Genomic DNA, 23,605 nt, shown 5'->3' on the forward strand with positions numbered 1-23,605 from the left:
TTTGAATAAAAGGAACGGATAAACTTTGATACAATGCTTGCTTGCTCTTACTAACCAAATCACACACAACAATATGTTTTATAACACCAAGTTACTAGTGCGTTTACATATTATCAATGTGCAACCGATTAGCAAGATACAACTCACACATCTCGGTTTCAAGAATATAAGATGTTATCGTCTCACCAATCACTCGCAATTCATGGAGTGATCCAAGTGAGCGTGGGTTTAATCTAATGCTCAAATCATATTCATAAGCACTCATGAACGTTGCAGCAAACATTTTCTTATGTCTAATTCTCTTTAGACAATCTACACACCAATTCATGACAGTCTTCATTCATATCTACTTCCAACATATGAATGACTGTGGCCCGTTCGAATATTTCGATTATTCTTAATAAACTCAATTATTCTGGAAGTCAAAACATGCAAATGTGAAACACAAGAATAATACTAATCCCATATGGCCTCAAACCTTTGAGTATAAATAAAACGCCTTTTATTTATCACCATATTGATTACTCATTATTTGTCGTTTCGGGTAATCAACTTCTTACTTGAATTCCAACACTTGTCCCATGCTCCTAGCATGCACACAATGTTTACCTATGGTTCTTACTTTTGTGAAATAGACAAATTGAACACATTTCCAATCATTCTCATTTTACAACTCCAAATCCTTTTTCATAAGTGTAAGAATATCAAATTCTTGCTACTTATAGAATATGCTAGATTCTAACATTCTATGCAATGATTCTTTCGTAATGTCACCGCACCAAAGTCACAAAGACTATTGCCAATGATATTACAAAACCTTCTATCGGAAATTGTTACAAGACAATTCCTTAGATATGATGTCTCTCACTCAAAGTATATTCCTTTGAACATCCTTTTGCATAAAAGTTTCTAATCTAGACATAGATTTTCAATATTTACTTCCCAATATAGATACATTTCCATACTTTCCATATGACAACTCATTTCTTAATAGAATCTTTTCTATTCATCATAATGTTAATATGGTCCATTAATACCATGCTTCCAACTACTCACAAGCAACCAATCCTCGTCGAACTTTGGATTGTTCTTTGATAGTTGTTTAATTATTTTAGTAAAAACCAATTCTAGTCCCTTTTTTCCCTCTAAATGCGCTAGACATTTGTAAAATTTTAGAATGGTCAAACATTAAAGCACTTGCAATCGATCCTTTACTCGAGGCGTATGGGACACGATGCATAATGTTTTATTTGCTATGTTCTCAAAATTCGAATTGTGAAAAGGAATGACGTAATCATAATCGAAAATTTAAGAACACACTATGTACCTTTGACTAAATTTATCAACATTTGTCAACCTAATCCTTTAGATTTGAAATAAAGCATAATATTCTCTCCATTAATTATAGCAAAACAACTATACAACCCTTACGACTTTGCAAAGTATAACTCTTGTTTTTCTATAATTAATATTGCCAACTTGCAATACTTTCCATAATAATCATACAATCATAACTTTTATGCTCCCACTATCATGATGATTACTATAAAACATAACACTTATGCTCCCACTAGCTTCGACATGTATTCATAAACATCTTAACTTTCAGAAAGACAATACCTATTGAATTTCTTAAGTCCTTCTTGAACTTTCCATAATAATCATACAATCATAACTTTTATGCTCCCACTATCATGATGATTAATATAAAACATAACACTTATGCTCCCACTAGCTTCGACATGTATTCATAAACATCTTAACTTTCAGAAAGACAATACCTATTGAATTTCTTAAGTCCATGTTTCTAATACTTAGTGCTTTGATAATCTTTTATCAAGGCTTCTTGAACTTATACACCTTTGCCTTAGATAGTGCATATGTGTGTCTTAACAATTAAGACTAATTGCCAAACCTCACATTTCAAATTATGGAAAGGGATACCGTAACCATGATCGAATTCGAGAATGCAATTTTACAATCACTATCTTTTTAAAATCTTTCTTAGTGAAAGCATTTCCTCACAATCATTTTCATGAAGGAGGAAATCTTATGACACTTAGATTCGAACGGGGTATTTGTTCCTATCCATGTGAATTTGTTAAAACCAAAGTTTACGACAAATTCAAACTCATATGGACCAAACTTTCTTAATCTTGATTTCTTGCTTTATGGTAGCACAGCTGCTCACCACGTCTTCCAAGTAGTTAAGCAACTCACATTTTCCTATCAATGTACCTTTCATTGATCAAGGTGCCTTGCCTTTTATGCGTTCAAAATGAGAACTCATAGAACTCACATGCATAATTAACTCAATTGGAAACAGCACAGAAACAAAATAATGTCAACACGATAGGTTGTAAACCTCAACTCGTGTGCTAGTGATGATCGATAAGGTTTATTTGATTTGTTCTTGAAACTTTTCGAGACCATTAAGACTCCCACTGACTCCTTGACATATAAGATTCTTTTGTCAATAAACATTTCTTGACAAACAAATTTTCAAGAGTTAGTGTAGCTTGTATCAAAACACTTCATAAATTGGTCCTAGTTGGTCTTTGTCTTATCCAAGACATCACAACTCTCCACATTTGATGAATGTTATAAACCTTTAATACTTTTTACTCATTGTCACAATCTTAACTTTAAGACCTGTTATTGGAACGAAGTATTATAGACTTCTTGATTTAACCATTTCTTCAATCCTTGATTCATCTTCTTAAACATACAATTGTACTAAGACTTACTTAGAGGATCAATTGAGATATGGTTCTTAATCATTAAGACCCATTATAAAGCATAAAAGCTACTCTCCCTTCTTTTTAGAATGGAGAAACTTTTATCTTTGTGCCTAATTGATTCTTCTTATTCGTTCTACTATTGATCTAAACCCTTTAATTAATTCAGAGTTACACTTAATCCTGTAAGTATAATCATATTTACTAAACCTTTAGTAAATCATGACGAATATCTTTGTTACTCTTATGGTGAACTTGATCAACACACAACTTTGTGTACTCGATCTCCTAGTCCTTCACTTGACACTTTGTCAATGAATTAGTCTAATTTCCAAAATATGGAATTTCTCATTCATCGTGCAACCAAGTTGCATGATTCCAAGTTTCTGTCCAATTGAAACTTGGGCGATGAGAAACTCTCCCTATTTGGTAAATTCTCAACATCTCCAGAAATAACATAACTAAGAATCATATCCATTCGTTGTAGAAATATGCAAACATCAATTTTCATAACGATTTCATTGCAAGGAAGTAAACAAATAAATAAATAAGTCAAACAAAATTTATTTTATTTATAAAAGCAGCGGAAAAACATTTGTCCTTACAATGCAAAATCTATTGAAAACTATGTAAAAGGAAAATTTCTAACAACTCTATCATAACTATCTAAGCTCAAAATCCAATCTTCAAGTCCATGCGATCGAGATCCATCTCTTGTGATTAGATTCATCTTGATCTCTTATCAAGCTTCCTTTCTTTTCACCGATCCTACAAAACATTCAAATGCCATCTTATCACATCATGTATTTTAATCAATGAATAGGAACTTAACAAAGTTAGATAGTGGATTTTACCTGAAGCGCAGTCATACTCTTTGACTCTCCCATCTTTGGAATTTTCAGGCTCTTGGGGCAGACTTCTATCCAACGCCCTTTCTCTTGGCAGCAAACGTAGGTCGGTTCTCCTAGAACGTCCTCGGAAGCATGGTCAGTTGACTCTCCCAACAAATACGCTCCATTGCTTCGCCAAATCATTTCTGATTCAGCATCAATGAGCATGTAGGTTAGGTCAATGAGGTTGTCATCATGATCCATCATATAATACTTTCTTTTGAACTCATTATATGATTCAGGAAGTGACTGCAAAGCCCAATTTACAGCCAACTCATTCGGGAATGACACACCCAACATAATCAACCTATCGATGTGTGATTTCATTCCTAGAATATGGGCACATACGAGTTTACCATCTTCATGTTTCATTTCCAATAGGGCCTTAGTGATATTGAACCTTTCAATTCTTTGATCTTGTGGGTTAGGGAGAACAATTGGAGGAGGAAGTGAAGCATGATTTCTTGTTCCTCGATCGAATCGTGGAATATCATCTTCATGTGGAATGCTTGTTCCACGGGATTTGGGAAGACCATGATTGTCGAACTTTGACATCTACAAAACGGGAGAAAACGAATTCAAGTTAGTTGATAGAATGATTCCTTAGTAAATCACCCAAATGAAATACTAAGGCTAGGACCCAACACAATATTCTACAACTCGGGAGAGGGATGCCGTAATCCTAATTGCAGAATATTTGAAGGTAAGTGAATGACGATTCACTAATTTCCACCACGAAAAACGAAAAAGAAATTTAAGTTTTAAATATATGAAAATTCCTAGATCCTTTGAGATTCATTGAACTTTCAATGGCATGTTTAAATCTCGATATGCCCCTCTTGTTTGTGACTGGGATGCCGAGGATCACAAAGCGGGTGTGAATAACCATGCAAACTTACACGGTGCCCTAACATGTTACAATCACCTATTCGATGTGCCGGTAAACCACACACGCTCCACCGAACTATGACAAACATTGAGTCACCCTTTGCTACCTTTGCTTAGAACCATTTAGTGTGCCGGTAAACCACACACGCTCCACTAACGTCTTCGCAAGGGCACAAAGTGTAATTTCATGGAATTGCATCAATTCACTTTTGCCTAAGTAACTAAGATTGGGAATTAGAAAAACATTTAGTTACTTTGTATTTCATTATACTTATAATGGAAGGTTTCGTCCTATCCTACCCGTTCGGCTAACGACCCTCCACTAGTCAAGAGTGCGGTGGGTAAGAGTGGATACCCATTCAATCGCCATATTATAAGCAATTTCCTTAAACACCCCTTATAGACCAGCTTCGTGAATGAGGCCTACTTACGGTAAGACTAACTTTTACTCATACATATATATAATGTTAGACTTTTAATGTTATATATAGTATAGGGTGCATTTTACACTTTTAAAATATTAGGTGATCAAATTTAACAATTATACTTTTAATTCAATTAAATTGTAAACCTAAACTTTTATGGATTTATTAAACTTCCTTTAATTATACACCTTAATTGATTAATAAAACCATAAGGGTGTGATTTGAACTTTTCAAAACATTACTAGGGTTTTAGAATTTAACATTCCTAATTAAACTTTTAATCAACTTTTAAATTCCAAAACTTGAGGGCAAGTTTTGAAACATTTCAAAACAATTTAGTTTTAATCTATCTTAAAATTTCGAATTTATGACATTTAAATTAAAATTTTAAATATTAAAACTCTTGATTTAATAATTATCTTAAATTAGACTATTAATTTAATTATTAAATCATAAGGGATTATCTAAATAATGAGGATAATTACCATTTAGACATTTAAGTTATCCTAATCCCTTAAATATCTATATAGATTTCGAAAATATGGATGGATAATGCAAGATCTTGAGTTACCATATATAACAATTAGAGGATAATTACAAGATATGGGATAATCCAAATCCCTAAAAATTAGGACCTTATCTTGGGGAGGAGGCAAATTTCGAAAATCAAGGGATTATAACAAACCCTAGATTTCGAAATTTAAGGGTTTAAGGAAAGGATTTGAAGATCTTATTCAAACTCTTGCAAATTAGGGTTTGTAAACCCTAATCTCGAAAAACCCTAGCCTCTTAGGGTTTATTGGCAATAAACCCTAATATATCAAGTTCATACAATTGAAACCAAACCAATGGCTCTGATACCACTGATGGGTTTTGGTCATAAGACATCCTATGTGCTCATACAAACCCTAATGCTTGGATCTAGGTTTCTCTATTGTACATGCTTTGAATCCAAGACTATAAACCCTAATTCTAGCATATGGAAATCGATATTAACATATAATTAGCTTTAAGATGTTACCTTGATTGTTATGTAGCAATAACAATCCCAATTCCTCCTTGAATTGACTTTGGAATGCTTAGAGTCACAAGTGTCACTCCTCTAATGGCTTACAAACACCAAGAGCAAATGGAGAAGGTATAAAGAGATAGGAGAGGTATAAGAATTCGTAACTAGGACCTCTTGGGAAGAGATACACGAATTCATGAGCCAATGGGTGTTTATATAGGTGTAGAGATAGGGTTTTAGTCATTATCCTTATCTAGTTGCTTATCCACAAAGCAACCCATAAGATAATCCTTGAATCCTTATCATAGTCGAATTCTAAGGCCTTATCACCTCAAATTCGTTACCCTAATAATAAGATAATCCTTACCTTATTTTGTAACTATCACATAATTACAAATCAGCCCCTCTAGTTTAATTAATTACACTTGATCACAAAATTAATTCCTAATTAATTATTGACCAATATTAATTAAAAAAATATGATTTCTCCTTTAATATATTATTCTTATAACATATTAATAAATCATAATAACCTCTCTCTCTTTATTTATTTCTCCAATCAAGTTGCTTTGGTGAAGGCAACCCAAAAGGACCATGCACCATCGGGTCAAGTACATACCAAAATAGTTATGGACTTAGACACTAATCCAACAGGTTTTGCGTTCGAGGCCAGCAGCCGACAGTGGAGGCACCGGGGAGGGATCAGGATTAGGCTCGGGAGATGAGTGCATGGATGAGTAGACCAGAGAGTTTCTTTCTTCAGAGATTACTCGTATCATTTTAGAGCAGACTCTTGTGATCTTCGGTTCGATCAAGGAGGGTATCCTAGAGCTGATGGATGAGAGGTTGGGCACCTTCCGTGCCGAGGTGGCGGCCGTGATGGGGTCGCGCACACTTACGTTCAGGGAGTTCAGGGTATGTGGAGCTCCAGACTATCATGGGGAGCGAGACCCCATAGCGAGGACTAGATGGTTGGCGGATGTGGCCAACGTGTTCCGCTCAAGCAGGTGTCCCGAGGGGGACAAGGTTAGATTGGCATCCTGTCTTCTGAAGGACAGGGCACGGGATTGGTGGGAGGAGGTCGGACATACCGTTGGAGATGATGTAGCGTTAGATGCCATGACATGGGCTGATTTCTCTACCAGGTTCAGGACGGAGTTTGCACCGGTTATTGAGGTGCAACAGTTAGCCCGAGAGTTCCAGGACCTCACCCAGACTACAGAGACCGTGGCGGAGATCACTGCCAAGTTCAGGGAGAGGGCTCTTCTTGTTCCTCAGTATGCAGCCGATGAGGAGATGAAGAAGGCCCGTTATCATGAGATGTTGCGGAGCGATATCCGCCAGTTTGTGAGCCGGTCCAGCTATAAAACGTTGGATGACATGATTGCTAGAGCTCGAGAGAGGGAGATTGATCTAGAGATGGAGAAGAAGAGGAAACCGGAGACGGTTTTGGGTTCAGGAGGTTCGGGTAAAAGGCCCAAGGTTTCAGATTACAGATCCAGGTCTCAGCCGAGCCACGGTCGTTGTGGCAGGTGTGGGAAGATGCACGATGGGGTGTGCAAGGCAGGGAGTTCCGACTGCTTCAAGTGCGGTCGGACTGGGCATTTGAGCAGGGATTGTACGGCTCCTGCTACTGCTGTTGCAGCATCAGATATGATTTGCTTTCAATGCAATCAGAGGGGACATAAAAAGTCCCAGTGTCCGAGTTTAGTTGCAGTAGTGAAGGTGGTTGCACCTGCCCCTGCTACCTTGAGGATTACAGATGGCCGGCAGGGCCGAGCCGAGGCGCCAGTGGCGAAGAGTAGGGCGTTTCATATGACAGCAGAGGAGGCGCGAGCGACTCCTGATGTGGTGACGGGTATGTATCTTCCCCTCATCTTCGTATTATTATTGTTTGATTACTGCTTATGATTATATGTTTTATATAGGGTCGTTCTCTGTGAACGACATTTCTGCTATGATATTATTCGATTCGGGGGCCACCCGATCATTTGTATCGCTTGCGCTTAGCAAGAGATTTAGTGGAGCTCCAGGGGAGCTGGATTGTCCTCTAGAGGTTCAGATAGCGGATGACAGGACCGTGAGGGTCGCCAGGGTGCATCGAGGGTGTTCTCTTCAGTTGTTCGACGAGCAGTTTTTAGTGGACCTGGTTCCTATTCCCCTGCGAGGGAATAAGGTTATAGTGGGCATGGATTGGCTGAGCCCCAATGGGGCGGTGATTGATTGTGAGCAGCAGTTAGTGAGGGTTCGCACTCCCAGTGGGGGAGAGTTAGTGATTCAGGGCGAGAGGCCACAACGCGGACCAACCTTTTGTTCCGCCGCGAGAGTGAGACGTTATTTCCAGCAGGTTTGCACGGGTTATGTAGCTTATGTCTTGGATGCCCGGGAGAAGGGCAAGGCGGCAGTTGATGATGTTCCGATAGTGCGAGATTTTCCTAATGTTTTTCCCTAGGATTTGCCAGGAATACCTCCTGAGAGGCAGGTTGAGTTTAGGATCGACCTGATTCCTGGTGCGGCTCCGATAGCCAAGGCACCATATCATCTAGCTCCCCCTGAGATGCAGGAGTTGTCTACGTAGCTGCAGGAGCTGCTAGACAAGGGTTTCATTTGGCCGAGCAGTTCTCCTTGGGGAGCGCCGATCCTGTTTGTGAGGAAGAAGGATGGGTCGCATCGTATGTGTATAGATTACCGGGAGTTGAATAAGGTAACGGTGAAGAACCATTACCCACTTCCGAGGATAGATGATTTGTTTGATCAGCTTCAGGGAGCGTCTTGGTTCTCCAAGATTGATCTACGCTCCGGGTATCATCAGATGCAGGTTAGAGGTGAGGATGTGCAGAAGACTGCCTTCAGGACTAGGTATGGTCATTATGAGTTTGTGGTGATGCCATTTGGGCTCACCAATGCTCCAGCCGCATTCATGGATCTCATGAATCGCGTGTGCAGGCCGATGCTGGATCGGTCAGTGATAGTATTCATAGATGATATCTTGGTGTATTCCAAGGCGCAGGAGCAACACGAGGAGCACCTGAGGGAGGTGCTGGAAGTTTTGAGGAGGGAGAGACTTTTCGTAAAGTTCTCCAAGTGTGAGTTCTGGTTGCGCGAGGTGCAGTTTCTTGGTCACCTCGTCAACCAGAAGGGTATTTTGGTGGATCCGGCCAAGATAGAGGCCGTGATGCAGTGGGAGGTCCCGAAGTCTCCATCTGAGATTCGGAGCTTCCTAGGGTTGGCAGGGTATTATCGGAGGTTCATTCAGGATTTCTCCAAGATAGCGGTGCCGCTCACCCAACTAACCAAGAAGTCGGTGGTATTTCGTTGGGGGCCTGAGCAGCAGGTAGCGTTCGAGACCCTCAGGTAGAGATTGTGCGAGGCTCCGATCCTTACCTTGCCAGAGGGAGTAGAGGACTTCGTAGTTACTGTGATGCCTCAATCACAGGTATGGGAGCAGTGTTGATGCAGTGAGGCCATGTGATAGCTTACGCCTCGAGGCAGTTGAAGCCTCACGAGACTAACTATCCTACCCATGATTTAGAGCTGGGGGAGGTTGTGTTTGCCCTCAAGATCTGGAGACATTATCTTTATGGGGTTCGTTGTACTATCTACACGGATCACAAGAGTTTGAGGTACCTTATGGACCAGCCGAGTCTGAACATGACGCAAAGGAGATGGTTGGATGTGCTGAAGGATTATGATTGTGAGATCCTTTACCACCCAGGGAAGGTCAACGTAGTGGCCGACGCCCTAAGCCGCAAAGTGTCGGTATCCCCTATCAAGGAAGTGTTTGGTGGATGAGTCAGCAGTTGTTCCCCTAGAGGATATTCAGGTTGATAGCAGCCTGAATTATATTGAGAGGCCGGTCGCGATTCTGGACCGGAAGACAAAGACCTTGAGGAACAAGGCAATTCAGTTAGTGAAGGTGCAGTGGTAGCACCGGAAGGGGTCTGAGTGGATGTGGGAGGCTGAAGAGGAAATGAGAGAGCACTACCCGGAGTTATTTGCAGATTCAGCCGTAGCAGACTTCGAGGATGAAGTCTTAGACAAGTGGGGGAGAATTGTAACGCCCCATCTCTGGTATGTTGTTCCCGTGGCATTTATTTAGAAGATTTATAGAGGGACTCGACGAGTCTATGGACTGACTCGTCGAGTAGGGTCGAGTTTTCGTGCACGCGTTAGTCGGCGACTCGGCGAGTCCATATTCGGGACTCGGCGAGTCTGTCTGCCAGGATGAAACCCTAAATTCCCGGGTTGCTCGCTATTTAAGCAATGTTATGTGCCCTAAACTCGCCTCCTTCACCCTCAGAGAGAGCTGTGAGAACCCTAATCCATTCCTTGATTGATTTAAGTGTTTTTGTGTGGATTCTTGAAGGCTTGAAGAAGAAGAAGGAGAAAGGAACAAGGAGAAGTGGTGTAGAGCAAAGATCCAAGGTCAAAATCAGAGTTCATTGAGGTATTTCTCGGAATCCCTCTGTTTTATGCTTAAAAACTTCCATTAGATCATTTCTAAGGCTAGTTTGATGCTTTTTCCAACCTTATAGTTGTATGGATGCCTTATTAGGTCAAGATATCCATAGATCTGTTCATTTAGGAGTTGTAGAGCCCAGATCTATGGCCTTTTTGAAGTTGCTTTGCATAAGAACCTTAGATCTAGCCTTTATCATGCTTTTTGAGCCTTATAATCTTCATTGATGCTTTTGGACACGTAAAGATAGAATCTTTACGTGATAATCGGACTAAGGAAGCTCAGATCTATAAAGTGTATGCGGTGGTTTTGATCAGAATCGAGTTTTTAGGATCTGCATGCATGTGACTCGGCGAGTCCGGTCGCAAGTCCCCGATCTTTACCCTTTGAGTGATTCCGAGTGGAGGCCAGTGAGCGGTAGGGTGGACTCAGTGAGTCGAAGGGTAGACTCGGTTATGGTGGGACTCGACGAGTTGTTCATACAACTCGGCGAGTCCAAGGCAATCTTCATAGATCGAAGAACAACTCGTCGAGTTGTTCATATGGCTCGGCGAATCGGATGCAGATTGTCTGAGTTTTTGAATCGAGAGGGTACTCGTCGAGTCGATGCCATGCTCGACGAGTAGTCACGAGTATGGTTGAGAAGTGAGATTAGGGACTCGACGAGTTGGCGGCCCAACTCGGCGAGTCGGGTCAACTGTAGGTTGACTTGACCAGGAGAGTTGACTTTGATCAGGGGTATAAGAGTCATTTTACCCAATGCAGTGTTTAGTATCTGATTTGTGTGTGTGTTATGGAATTGTAGCCGGGGAGATACCAGAGCAGCAACAGTTAGTTTCCAGAGCCGTGCACACAGCAACCAGTTCACGTGGTGAGTTTCCTTCCAGTAGGAACGGGTCTAAGGCCACAATGTCGGCCCGTTCAGTTAGCCGTAGTTTCTGGACTTCGGTCCAATGTAGTAGTTAGTGTGTTTGACGCCTCCGTGGCTCAGACAGGATTTGTGTGCTTATGCTAGTTGATAGGTTATGATATGTTGTGTTCAGTCAGTCAGCTTCGGACTTCGGTTCGATGGAGGGGACAAGGTCCCATTCAGTCAGCTTCGGACTTCGGTCTGATGTAGGGGACAAGGTCCCAGTCAGTCAGCTTCGGAATTCGGTTCGATGTAGGGGACAAGGTCCCGGCCAGTCAGCTTAATATTGAACATACCAGTTAGGTTATTAATCTTTAATATTTTTTTTATAAATAAATATGAATACTAACGTGTATTCGTGCATGCTATAACATTCTAGTTTTAACATTTGGATATATATATATATATATATATATATATATATATATATATATATATATATATATATATATATATATATGCTTAGATTATGTTGTTTTTTACTAACTAATGCACAGATCTAGTTTTAACATTTGGATATATATATATATATATATATATATATATATATATATATATATATATATATATATATATATATGCTTAGATTATGTTGTTTTTTACTAACTAATGCACAGATCTAAAACAACAGATGAAATTAATCAATGGACATGATTTGAGAGTGTATGATATTACAATAGGATAACATGTACCATGTAATCACACAAATTTTAGTAAAAGGGTATTCTAGATAACTAACTACATTTATAAAAAGGAAATTTTCAAAATTTTAGAGATAACTAATTCTCTTAATTTTAAAAATCTGAATTTTTTTAATTAATTAATTTTAAATCTAACTTAATTTGTAAATTTAACCGATTTTATTCTGTCAGAATATTTTTTTGTTAGAATTATGTTCTTTCAGAATTTTATTCTATTAGAATATTATTGAAGAATAACAAAATTCTTGAATTCGAAATTGAAAAATAACAACATTCTAATATATTCTTATACATTCGAACTTAAATACAAATTCATACATATTTTATAGACAAAAAGTTTTATATATTATAATATAATTATACATATTCTAAAAGAATATCAACAAAATTGAATAAATATCTTAAAAAATAACAACATTCTTAAATTGTGAGCATAACCAAACTTTACTCATTCTTCAAGTTATTCCTATTAGTTCTTCAACGCATTTTTCTAGGCATTTCCATCACAAATACAACAAAAACTAATAATGGTTAAAAACATGTTATTTGCAGTTAACTATCACTTTATATATTCTGGTAGAATACATAGAATACATTCTGGCATAATGCATATAATTTATTATGGCAGAATACATTCCGATAGAAACATAGAAGACATTCAAAAGTATCGCATTTATTGCTAATATAATTTTAGATTCAAAATACACAATAACGAGGGACAATAGAACTTGGAATTCAAAATCACAAATTGAACCAAAATAATACACAAACAAATTAATTACATTTTTAAACAATTACATAAAACATGTGTTGCTAGTAAGTTTGACATAATGCATACCACAAGGTTAAATTCTTTAGATTCTCTTTCAGGCATTTCAACAAACACTTGTCCAACACCACAACCCAAACCCAATATGCTTAACCCATTACTTGATCCATTTGATTAAATGAGTGGGACAAAACTTATAATATGGGAAAATGTTTTCTCTTACACCATTGTAATTTTGTAGTGCAAAGTTCCAACAGATGTGTATGTCTCGATGTAATCAGAAGGGATTAATGGGATTATCTGGTGGGTTGTAGTAGAGAAGATCATGACCACGTTCAGTTTTGATGATGGTTGTTGGGTGAATAAGATGATGACTTCTTGGAGGCATAGGGTTACAGATAACTTAATTTAACGAGATTGATCCATGAATCAAGGGATTCAAATTTGATTATTATTTATTTTATATGCAAATTACATATCTATCCTTATTTTGATTATTTATTTATTTTTAAATTCGTATTGGTGCATACATGCAAACAATAGTTGTTAGAAAATTTGAACCTAACTCTCCCTTTCTCTCTCTCTCTCTGTATGTATGTATATATATATATATATATATATATATATATATATATATATATATATATATATATATATATATATATATATACATTGTTGGATGATAGAATGATATATAAAATATATATCTTTGGTTGATAAACATGATACACATGTTAGCATACAGTTCTAAATAGATACACCATACACAATGTAATATGATATAGTTGCTTCAACCAATAGTGTACGACAATAACATACATTATACACACCAATAGCATACGGATGTTTCAACCGTATTCTATTCGTTTATAATGGGATACACCCCAAAGGAAGATGGATGATTATCCGTATTATATTTGCAAAAATAATCATATTCTATTCATTGTTTTCTAGTAGTGGCGCACAAGCTTTTATCTATATTCTCCAAAAGGGGAAAAGGAAAGAAGCAAGCGAGAAGATGAGAGATATATCATGGTTCTAGCCACGACGGGGTCCGACATTGAACATATAACCTAACATAGTGAAATTTCAAACCCACCGACGTCTATATTTAATAAATAGTTATTTAAAATAATATACAATATACAATAGTTTATATAATGTAGTGAAGCTTAAAGGTAATAAAAAAGAATCCGACTAACTTTAGCAAAAGTGAACTACAAATGATTATATGGATAAAGAAAAGCATGCAAAAGATGTAAGGTTGGTGGGCATTTGGATGGAGATTATGAAATAATGGTGGTGTCATATTATGATTAGTTTCACAAAGCATGCTAATCTTTAAACGTCACCGGCTCATGTTTTTCTTCATAAATTGCCCTCCAAATGAGCGATGATGTATTACGAAAGTGGAATGATGGTACTCACAGATGAGCATGCAATATTTGAATTCTAATCGCTCATATACCAAAAATTAGCTTAAATAAAGTTTTTATAATTATCATGATATAGTAGTAACTACATTGCAAACCCCTATGGTGTACTACACAAATGAAATATATAATAATAATAATAATAATAATAATAATAATAATAATAATAATAATATAAAACAATAATAATATTATTATTATTATTATTATTATTATTATTATTATTATTAAATATTGAATTATTTGATTTTGAGTATTACTTTGAATATGTTTAAATCATTATATAAAAAATATCGGGAATAAATTGTTACATAAATTTAAAACTCTTAAATTTTTGGATTTATATCAAGTGAATTAGAAAATGGCAAAAATAATAAGAAAATAAAAAGTTTTATGAAGAATACATGTAAAAAAAATTAAAATCCAAATAATAATAATAACATTTTTAACTGGAATTGCGATCAAGTTGCGAAAAAAAAAAATTGCATGCTTTATTTTTCAGCAAAATCAATAAAATCGAATTATCATATGAGTTTATTGTTTCATTAAGACAAAACTGCAAGTTTCGTCCCTGTGTTATGTCAAAAATTGGATGCTTGGTCCAAAAAGTTTTGGGATTGCACCGGTGGTCCAAAAGGTTTGATATGTTGAGGCTTAATAGCCGTTTGTGTGAGGGTATTTTTGTCCAAAAGGATTGATCTTGTAAATTGTTTTACAAATAAGGTTAAATTTTGAATAAATTAAATTAAAGTTTGATTCCACTTTAACTTTTGACTGGTCAAAATAAGAACCCGATTAGAAAGTGCGCAAGGGATTTTTTTTTGTTTGTCATATGATCGATCGTCAAGGGGAATGCAAAGGAAACGAATACAAAACACGAAGGGAAGAACGCAAGCATAATCAATTGGGAGGAAGAGGAGATTGGAACGGGAATGAACCGAAGGCAATCAAGAAGAAGGCACACGGAGTCAGCGAAGGTTCAACCGTTCTTTTGGCTGAAGGAAGGGGGTCCGATGGCTTTTGATTTTTCGTCGATTGATTCGCAATCGGTGATGGAGTTTGGATTCGATTTAGGCCGAAGAAGATGAAGGGAAAGGAGGAGGTAGCAAGGGGTGTTAGGAGGTGGTAGTCGGCGACTCATTCTTCTTCTAATCCAGTTGTGAGGTGCGGTGGGGAAAAACGAAGGGCACGGTAGTAGTAACTTGCTGATCTGTTGAGCTACCTCCGATCTACCTCCCTTATATTCGAGTTTCACTGTTGGACAGAAGAGAGACAACCGAGCCTACTAGATCAGCCCTCGCATGAAATGAAATCAGTCAAGGAGGCCGCCGGAGCAACCCCCTCGCCATCACTGCTGTTGACAACAGCCACCACCGAACCACTCTTCTACTTTCGTTTTCCTTTTCCTTGTCCAAACAAGCCAAGCACATGTGGTGCCCTCCATGGGATCAACAACTATTGCTGCTTTCATTCCATTTTCTTCTCCGATCAGACACGAAGGTGAAGAATCCCTCCTCCATCGTTTACGTTACAGGACCAAAACAATCATCGATTTTTGATTGCTTCCGTTCATTCCTTCTCTTCTTAATCTAATGAAGACAAAGTCTTTTCCCCCGATTTGTTAAGATGATGACCGTGTTGGTCCCTTTACCCAAATTTTGTATCAGATTGTCAAAACCAGGCCCTCTAGTTGTAGCTTTAAATTAAAATTAGCCACGTGGCATAAATCTTTTCAAAGCATGTCCTAATTTAATAAGATATTAAAAGAAGGGGTGTGAATTGACTGAAATACCCTCACATAAACAGAGGGTACAAACGGCTATTAAGCATTTGGACCAATTACACAACAAATCAAACTTTTTGGACCATTGGTGCAACCCCAAAACTTTTTGGACCGAACATCCAATTTTTGACATACCACAAGGACCAAACTTGCAATTTTGTCTTTCATTAATAAAAGTCTATTTGATTTTTTAAGATTTTTTTTCTAGTATGTGTACCAAATCAAAGTAGTATGTATAACGAATATGATATGAGTTTATTGTTTCATTAATAAATGTCTATTTGATTTTTTAAGATTTTTTTATACCAAATGAAAGTAGCATACATAATTCATACATTAATTCGTACTGTATATTCATATAATTTAATTAGTAAAAATTCAGTTAAGAAGCTCTTATTCATAAATAATATAACTAAATTCGTCAATGTGTGATTAATTCATTTAGTAGAGACTTCCACTAAGATTGGAAGTATTGGATTTTAATCTGAATGTTTCTTCTAACTTTTATACAATAATCAGCCATTCAAAAAAGAAAAAAAACTAGATTCATAAATATATATAATTCTATTTATAAATAACTACAACTTCATTCGAACAAAGTTCCATTGAAAACAATTTACATAAATAAAACAAGTCAACGTCATAATCACAAAATCCAATCCGTAAAAATGATTCCCAAGCCATTGATGTATAAAAAGATGTCAACAAAGTAAAAAATTAAAAAAAAAACACAATAATTCATTATTGTTGACGTTTCAATGACTACAAATTTTCTTCTGATATTCATTTTTATCCTGCTTGATCTCTACATCATTTCAATTTCAAACAAAACCGATGAATAGTAGCATGAAATGTGATATCCTTAAATTTCCATCAAATTTAAAAATTATTTTATTCTTTGAAAAAACTCATCTTTCTTAAAACTTGGCAAGGGAAAGATCATTGTATGACCGCAACCTATGGTAAAATATATTTTGTTACTTTTATTGATGACGTTATAGATATGGTTGTGTTTAACTGAGTAAAAATAAATTCTAAATCTTTAATGTGTTGCTTTCAGAATATTTCAATGCAAAATATGTTAAAAATATTATTTTAGAATATCAGAATATTATATATAATATATTTTTTTTTGAATAACAAAATATTAGAATATTTTACTAAAAAATAATCTTTCAGTCTCATAAAATTCGACCCGTTTGAAATGAACCTAACTATATATATATATATATATATATATATATATATATATATATATATATATATATATATATATATATATATATATATATATAATGTTGGTTTATCATTTAAAAGAACATAACCAAATCATAGTTTAAACAAAGAACATTCACACGATTTTTTTTCGTTTTATTTGTTTGTATTCGTTCGTTGTTTGATTAATTTAAACGAACGTGAGCAAGGTTTTTTTTTTTTTTTTTTTTTTTTTTTTTTTTTTTTTTTTTTCAATAACAACCTACAACCTACATATAGAGATACACATAGGGGTGACAACTCTCAATCCAACTCATAATCCGATACTGACCCAACCCGAAAATAGACGGGTTTGGGTTGAGATTTTTGACCCGCCAACCCGTCAACCTGCCAATCCAGTAACTCGTTTATTTCATGGGTTGGGTTGAGTTATATATTTGGGTTCGCGGGTCAACTCGCCAACCCGTATATATATATATATATATATATATATATATATATATATATATATATATATATATATATATAATGATATATTTAATTATTAATGAAATTTGATTTCCATCCGTATTCGTAATATTCTGTATGGTTATATTCCCTCCATATTCATATGTGACTAATCTACGTTTTCGGTTTGTTAATAAAAAAAAATACATGTCGTTATTTTCACGAGTCACAAACGAAAAACACATCCACTTTCTATGAATGTTTTCATTTTTTATTTTTATTTGGATGTTATTGACTTTATGAATTTATGTTGAAAACATTTTTTATGTTAATTACTTTAATCGTTTTATGAATTTATTTTGAAGAAACCTCATTTTTTAAAACGTGTTGCTTATTTATTAAATAAGTTATATGGGTTGGATCTGACCCATTAACTTGTGAACCCGTGAACCCATATACGTAAACGAGTTATATGGGTTGGGTTGGATTGAGGTTTCTAACCCACCAACCCGTCAACCCATATATTATATGGGTTGAGTTGAGTTTATGTTTTTCGACCCGTCAACCCGTGACCTGTCAACCCGAACCCAACCCAATTGCCAGGCCTAGATACACATTTCAAACTAGTTTTTTGAGAATTGATAGGAAAAAACTGGAATTTTTTTGAGAACCGGTTAGTTTAAAATCGAACTGCTAGTTAGGAGTAGGTTTTAAGATATAGCTAAAACTTATAGCTAAAACCAAGTTTTTATTATAACTGAAACAAACCAGTTTTTAACTGAAAATTTTGATTTTTTACATAATTTCACTCCATAAAAACCAAAGCAATTATAATAGAAACCAATTTAGAGAAACTGTTTAAATAAACCCGAAATCGATTCAAAATCGGTATAAAATGCGGCTCTACCTAAGTTGCAATCAACCTTAAAATGAAATAAAACAATCAAAATAAAATTTTATTTGGGAAATGACCAACTAAAGCAGTTAACTATTGGGCTTTTTGGAGTCGTTGGAATGTTTGTGGACTTGGATCTTGTACCTAAACGGAGTTATAGTTAGCTATTGGGCATTTTGGACTTTATAGGTTGGAATGTTGTTGTAACCTAAAGCCCTAAACGGCTAAACCTGCATATTAAATTCGGCTTCTTTGAACGTTGTAAAAGCGGGTTGGCCCAGATATGATATACAATCCGATTGAAAATACGGGTCAAATCATAAACCGACTCAACATATACAGCCCACGCCCCCATATATGATTCTATGCTTTCTTGAAAAGAAAGATAACAAGAAGAGCTTCAAAACCCTCTTTCAGATCCCTCATTTTCTTCATCCACACACAAGCAAATCAATCATGGGTCAGGGAACTCCCGGCGGTATGAACCGGCAAGGTATGCCTGGCGATCGGAAGAACGATGGCGAGAAGAAGGAGAAGAAATTTGAACCAGCAGCACCGCCGGCTCGTGTTGGACGAAAACAACGGAAGCAGAAGGGACCAGAAGCAGCGGCTAGGTTACCCACGGTGACGCCACATTCAAAGTGTAGGCTAAGGCTCTTAAAGCTTGAGCGAATTAAAGATTACTTGTTGATGGAAGAGGAGTTTGTGGCTAATCAGGAGAGGTTGAAGCCTCAGGAAGAGAAGACTGAAGAAGATAGGTCAAAGGTCGACGATCTTCGTGGATCTCCGATGAGTGTTGGAAACCTCGAGGAGCTTATTGACGAGAATCACGCTATTGTATCTTCGTCAGTCGGACCGGAGTATTACGTTGGTATTTTGTCGTTTGTCGATAAGGATCAGCTTGAGCCTGGATGTGCAATCTTGATGCACAATAAGGTAAAGTAGAGTTTTTATTTTACTAGGTTGATTTGATAATTCTCATGTTTTTCCCGTAAGTCGTAACCTAGGGTTTTTAATTATACTCGTTCGATTTGATGCTTCTTGCTGCTATTGGAAGTCATACTCTAGTGTTTCAGATTGACTCGAGTTTAATCGTTGCTCTGTTTATCGAGATTTAATTCAGGGTTTTATATGTTGAGTAAAAAACAATCTGTTATTTCAAAAGCTACCTTGTCAAAGTTGTTTAGTTAAGTTACGATCTTTTACATTGAAGTCAGAAGCCTTTTACCTGGGAACTCATGGATTGGTTTAGGTTGCATAATCCTTGTATTACTTCAAATTAGGAGCTACTATTATATGTGTTCTTGAGCTTCAGTTTATACTTTAATTGCAATGAATCCAAGTTTTGTGTAGATAAGGTTGCCTGTTCTATATCTATATCAATTGGATTTTAGGCGTTTCCAAATATGTATAGATGGATTGTTAAGGTTTCATCATTTGATTAAGCTGTAGGAATGTGCTAATAGTTATCCATCTATATCTGTTACACATGTTTAGGTTCTTTCTGTTGTTGGTCTTCTTCAAGACGATGTGGATCCCATGGTGTCTGTGATGAAAGTTGAGAAGGCTCCTTTGGAGTCTTATGCTGACATTGGTGGACTAGATGCCCAAATACAAGAAATCAAGGAGGCAGTGGAGCTCCCTCTGACTCACCCTGAATTATACGAGGACATTGGTATCAAGCCTCCAAAGGGAGTCATACTCTATGGAGAGCCTGGAACAGGCAAGACATTGCTTGCAAAGGTGTGTATTGCATCTTAAAAGTTTTATAAAACATATTTTCATTATATGGATTATGGAAATCTTGTTTTGTATTGTTATTTGTTATTTGTTATTCAGGCAGTGGCAAACTCCACATCAGCAACTTTCTTACGTGTTGTTGGAAGTGAGTTGATTCAGAAGTACCTTGGAGATGGTCCTAAGTTGGTGAGAGAACTGTTCAGAGTTGCTGATGACCTCTCCCCATCTATCGTCTTCATTGATGAAATCGATGCTGTTGGAACAAAGAGGTCTGTCTGTCTGTCTGCATTAAGTCCCTATATGTAGAAACATACAGAGCATCTAAATAAGATATTTCATGCTTATTTATGCACAGGTATGATGCCCATTCTGGAGGTGAACGTGAAATTCAGAGGACTATGTTGGAGTTGTTGAATCAGTTGGATGGATTTGATTCAAGAGGTGATGTGAAAGTGATACTTGCCACTAATAAAATTGAAAGTCTTGATCCTGCTTTGCTTCGACCTGGACGTATAGATAGGAAGATTGAGTTTCCACTTCCTGACATTAAAACAAGGAGGCGTATATTCCAGGTTCACTCTCTCTCTCTCTCTCACTCTCTCATATAGATATATGTATGTATATGTGTATATTAAGGAATGTTTTGATTGTTATTCAGATACACACATCAAGAATGACACTATCTGATGATGTGAACTTGGAGGAATTTGTGATGACTAAAGATGAGTTCTCGGGTGCTGATATCAAGGCTATTTGTACTGAGGCTGGATTACTTGCTTTGAGAGAACGTCGAATGAAGGTCATTACATTACATATATATAATCACATTTTGTCTTTGTATTAAAAAGATTTAAGAGACATATTCAGAGGTTAATTGTATGTGGTTTACTTGATTTGCAGGTGACACATCCAGATTTTAAGAAGGCAAAGGACAAGGTTATGTTCAAGAAGAAAGAAGGTGTTCCAGAAGGGCTCTATATGTGAGAGGAAATATACACCTTTTATATTTGGACATATGATTCTGGCGTTGTTTGTTTTTCACCCAGACTTCATTTACAGTTGGTTAGAAAAGCTTTATGACATACATGCTTGTGTAAGTGTTTGTTGCTCCCCATTTCGTGGGAGTATTTAACTATGTTATTATCTTGTCTTGGTAGAAAATCATCCAACACTTCTTTTTTCTTCTCTCTAAAATCTAAATGCATGCATGATGATGATTGATGATGATATTGTAAATGTTGGTGAAAGTCATTTGACAAAAATCTTGGATTGCAGCGGTATGGCAGGGTATAAATTGATGTAGTCCCAAATTAAGTTCCAGTTTAGTTTATTTTACAAAATATATTACAAATTAGAAGTACCTAATATTAGTCTAATTCTTTTCTAGTCCCAAATCAGTATATTAATTACAGTACATGATATAACACCCACTTATGTATGCATACCTGAGATATTTATTGATTTGGAAAACCTTTTTGGTCCGCTTTCTTGGCTATATTCTTAATTACAGCACCTGAGGTCAATCTTTCCTTGATAAATACATAAGAAGTAAGCATCCTTTTAAGTTGACGAATGATGCTCTTTTTACATATTTAATGCATATGGTGTCTAATATTTATGAAGTTGGTTTATTTATTTATTTTTGATGCATGTGGTGATGTTGATGGGATACATATTCTAAAGTGGTTTCTGATTTTAATTTCCTATCGTTGCTATTTTAATCACATCGAATATAATGATATTCTTAATGCAGTTTAATGATATTGCATTTTTTAATCGAGTAGAGTCGAGCTAAACTTAAAAGCCTCGAGTATTTATGAACTCAAGCTTGAAAATCAGGTTCAACCGAGCTTGAGTTTTTTAATCGAGTTGAGTTTCAAGCTTGGCTCATATCGATTTGGCTCATATCGTTTAAACCCTTTGGATTGTTATGTAGGGGCAATAACTTAAAATAGCTTCATTTTTTCCTAGTTTTGGGTAGATGAATTAGAGATTATGCTTAGACCGATGGGTATGGAGCGGGAAAGGAGAGCGGGAGAGGGAACCACATCCCGGAACATCATACTGGGGCTGTGGTTTAGGGGGTGCGGGGAAAGGGTATATAAACTAAAAATTTATAAAGAATATAATAAATTTATGGCTTTTAATTTTCTATAAAACGAGCATAACATTTGTATAAATTAAAAAAAAAATAAAAAATAAAAAAATTAAAGATTATGAAAGGTGATCATTTCCTGTAAATCTACACTCAATTAGTGAAAGATGAAAGATGACCATACCTCTGCTCTTAGAGTTAATGGTTGCTGTTTTCTTTCATCCTTTTGTTTAGTAAACACTTTATATAAATAAACGTTTCGAGAGTATGATATTTCAATAAATAATAAACGATTTGAGAGTTGAGTAATTGTCTTCACAATAGGTATTAAAGTCCTCTTGAGGCCCACAACAGTAAGGATGCCACAAAGCCGTGGTATCGAATATATGGCCATCTAAATGTGAAAAAGCTTCATATATTGTGCAACAAAGAAATGGTTATGGGCGTTCCTAAGATAAATGATGCTATCGATGATGTGTGTGAACTGTGAAGTCTTTCATAAAAGAAAACGACATTGTGAACCAATTCCAAAGAAAGCTAATTAGAGCAACCAGGAGAGACAACTTTCACACACAACCTTATGTGGTCTACTCTCACCATGTATAAAAAATGAGAAAAACTACATAATAACATTATTTGATGATTTCAACAAGAAGATTTGGATTTTTTTTTTCTAATCGTAGAAAGGAGAGATGTTTGTGCATCGAAGAATTTTAAAAACTTGAAGGAAAAGGAAACAAAGAGCAACATATGCAATCTAAAGAAGTGACAAGGGAGGCAAATTTAGTAGGGAAATCTTCAATAAAATGTCAATATTTTAGTTCGGTTTATGAAAAAATCTCAAACTAAATTTAATGTACAAAAAAACATATAATACCGGCTAAAACTTCGGAAAACCCTTTTTCGTTGGCTTTACAGATTTAGTCGGCATCCCACACTTTTTCGTTAATTTTGTCAAAATATTAAGACTTTTCTGAAGATACCTTATTTTTAACCGATAACCAAAATATTTTGATTTTTCTAAAGTTTACATTGAACTAATCTAGATTATTATAACAAATCATTTATAAAGATAACATCTTTTTCAAAAAAAAAAAATACAATTGTTGCTAGTTTTCTAGGTATGAAAAGGCAGACTAAGTACTCATCTATTGTTTGCTAACAACCTCAAACTCTTACCATGACACCTATTACGTTGTATAAGAGGA

The 23,605-nt window shown here is 36.0% G+C and overlaps 1 protein-coding gene across 1 annotated transcript; it reads left to right on the top strand.

Moving 5' to 3' along the window:
* The first annotated feature begins 18,923 nt into the window (after positions 1-18,923).
* Positions 18,924-21,487, top strand: LOC145048501 (26S proteasome regulatory subunit 4 homolog A). The gene is made up of 6 exons (XM_078997014.1): positions 18,924-19,498; positions 20,060-20,305; positions 20,402-20,571; positions 20,658-20,874; positions 20,961-21,101; positions 21,203-21,487. The coding sequence occupies exons 1-6, from the start codon at positions 19,019-19,021 to the stop codon at positions 21,284-21,286; spliced, it is 1,338 nt and encodes a 445-aa protein (XP_078853140.1). The 5' UTR covers positions 18,924-19,018; the 3' UTR covers positions 21,287-21,487.
* The last annotated feature ends 2,118 nt before the right edge of the window (positions 21,488-23,605 follow it).

This window comes from Lactuca saligna, chromosome 5, assembly GCF_052625555.1.
Source record: "Lactuca saligna cultivar CGN05327 chromosome 5, ASM5262555v1, whole genome shotgun sequence".
NCBI classification, from domain to species: Eukaryota; Viridiplantae; Streptophyta; class Magnoliopsida; order Asterales; family Asteraceae; genus Lactuca; species Lactuca saligna.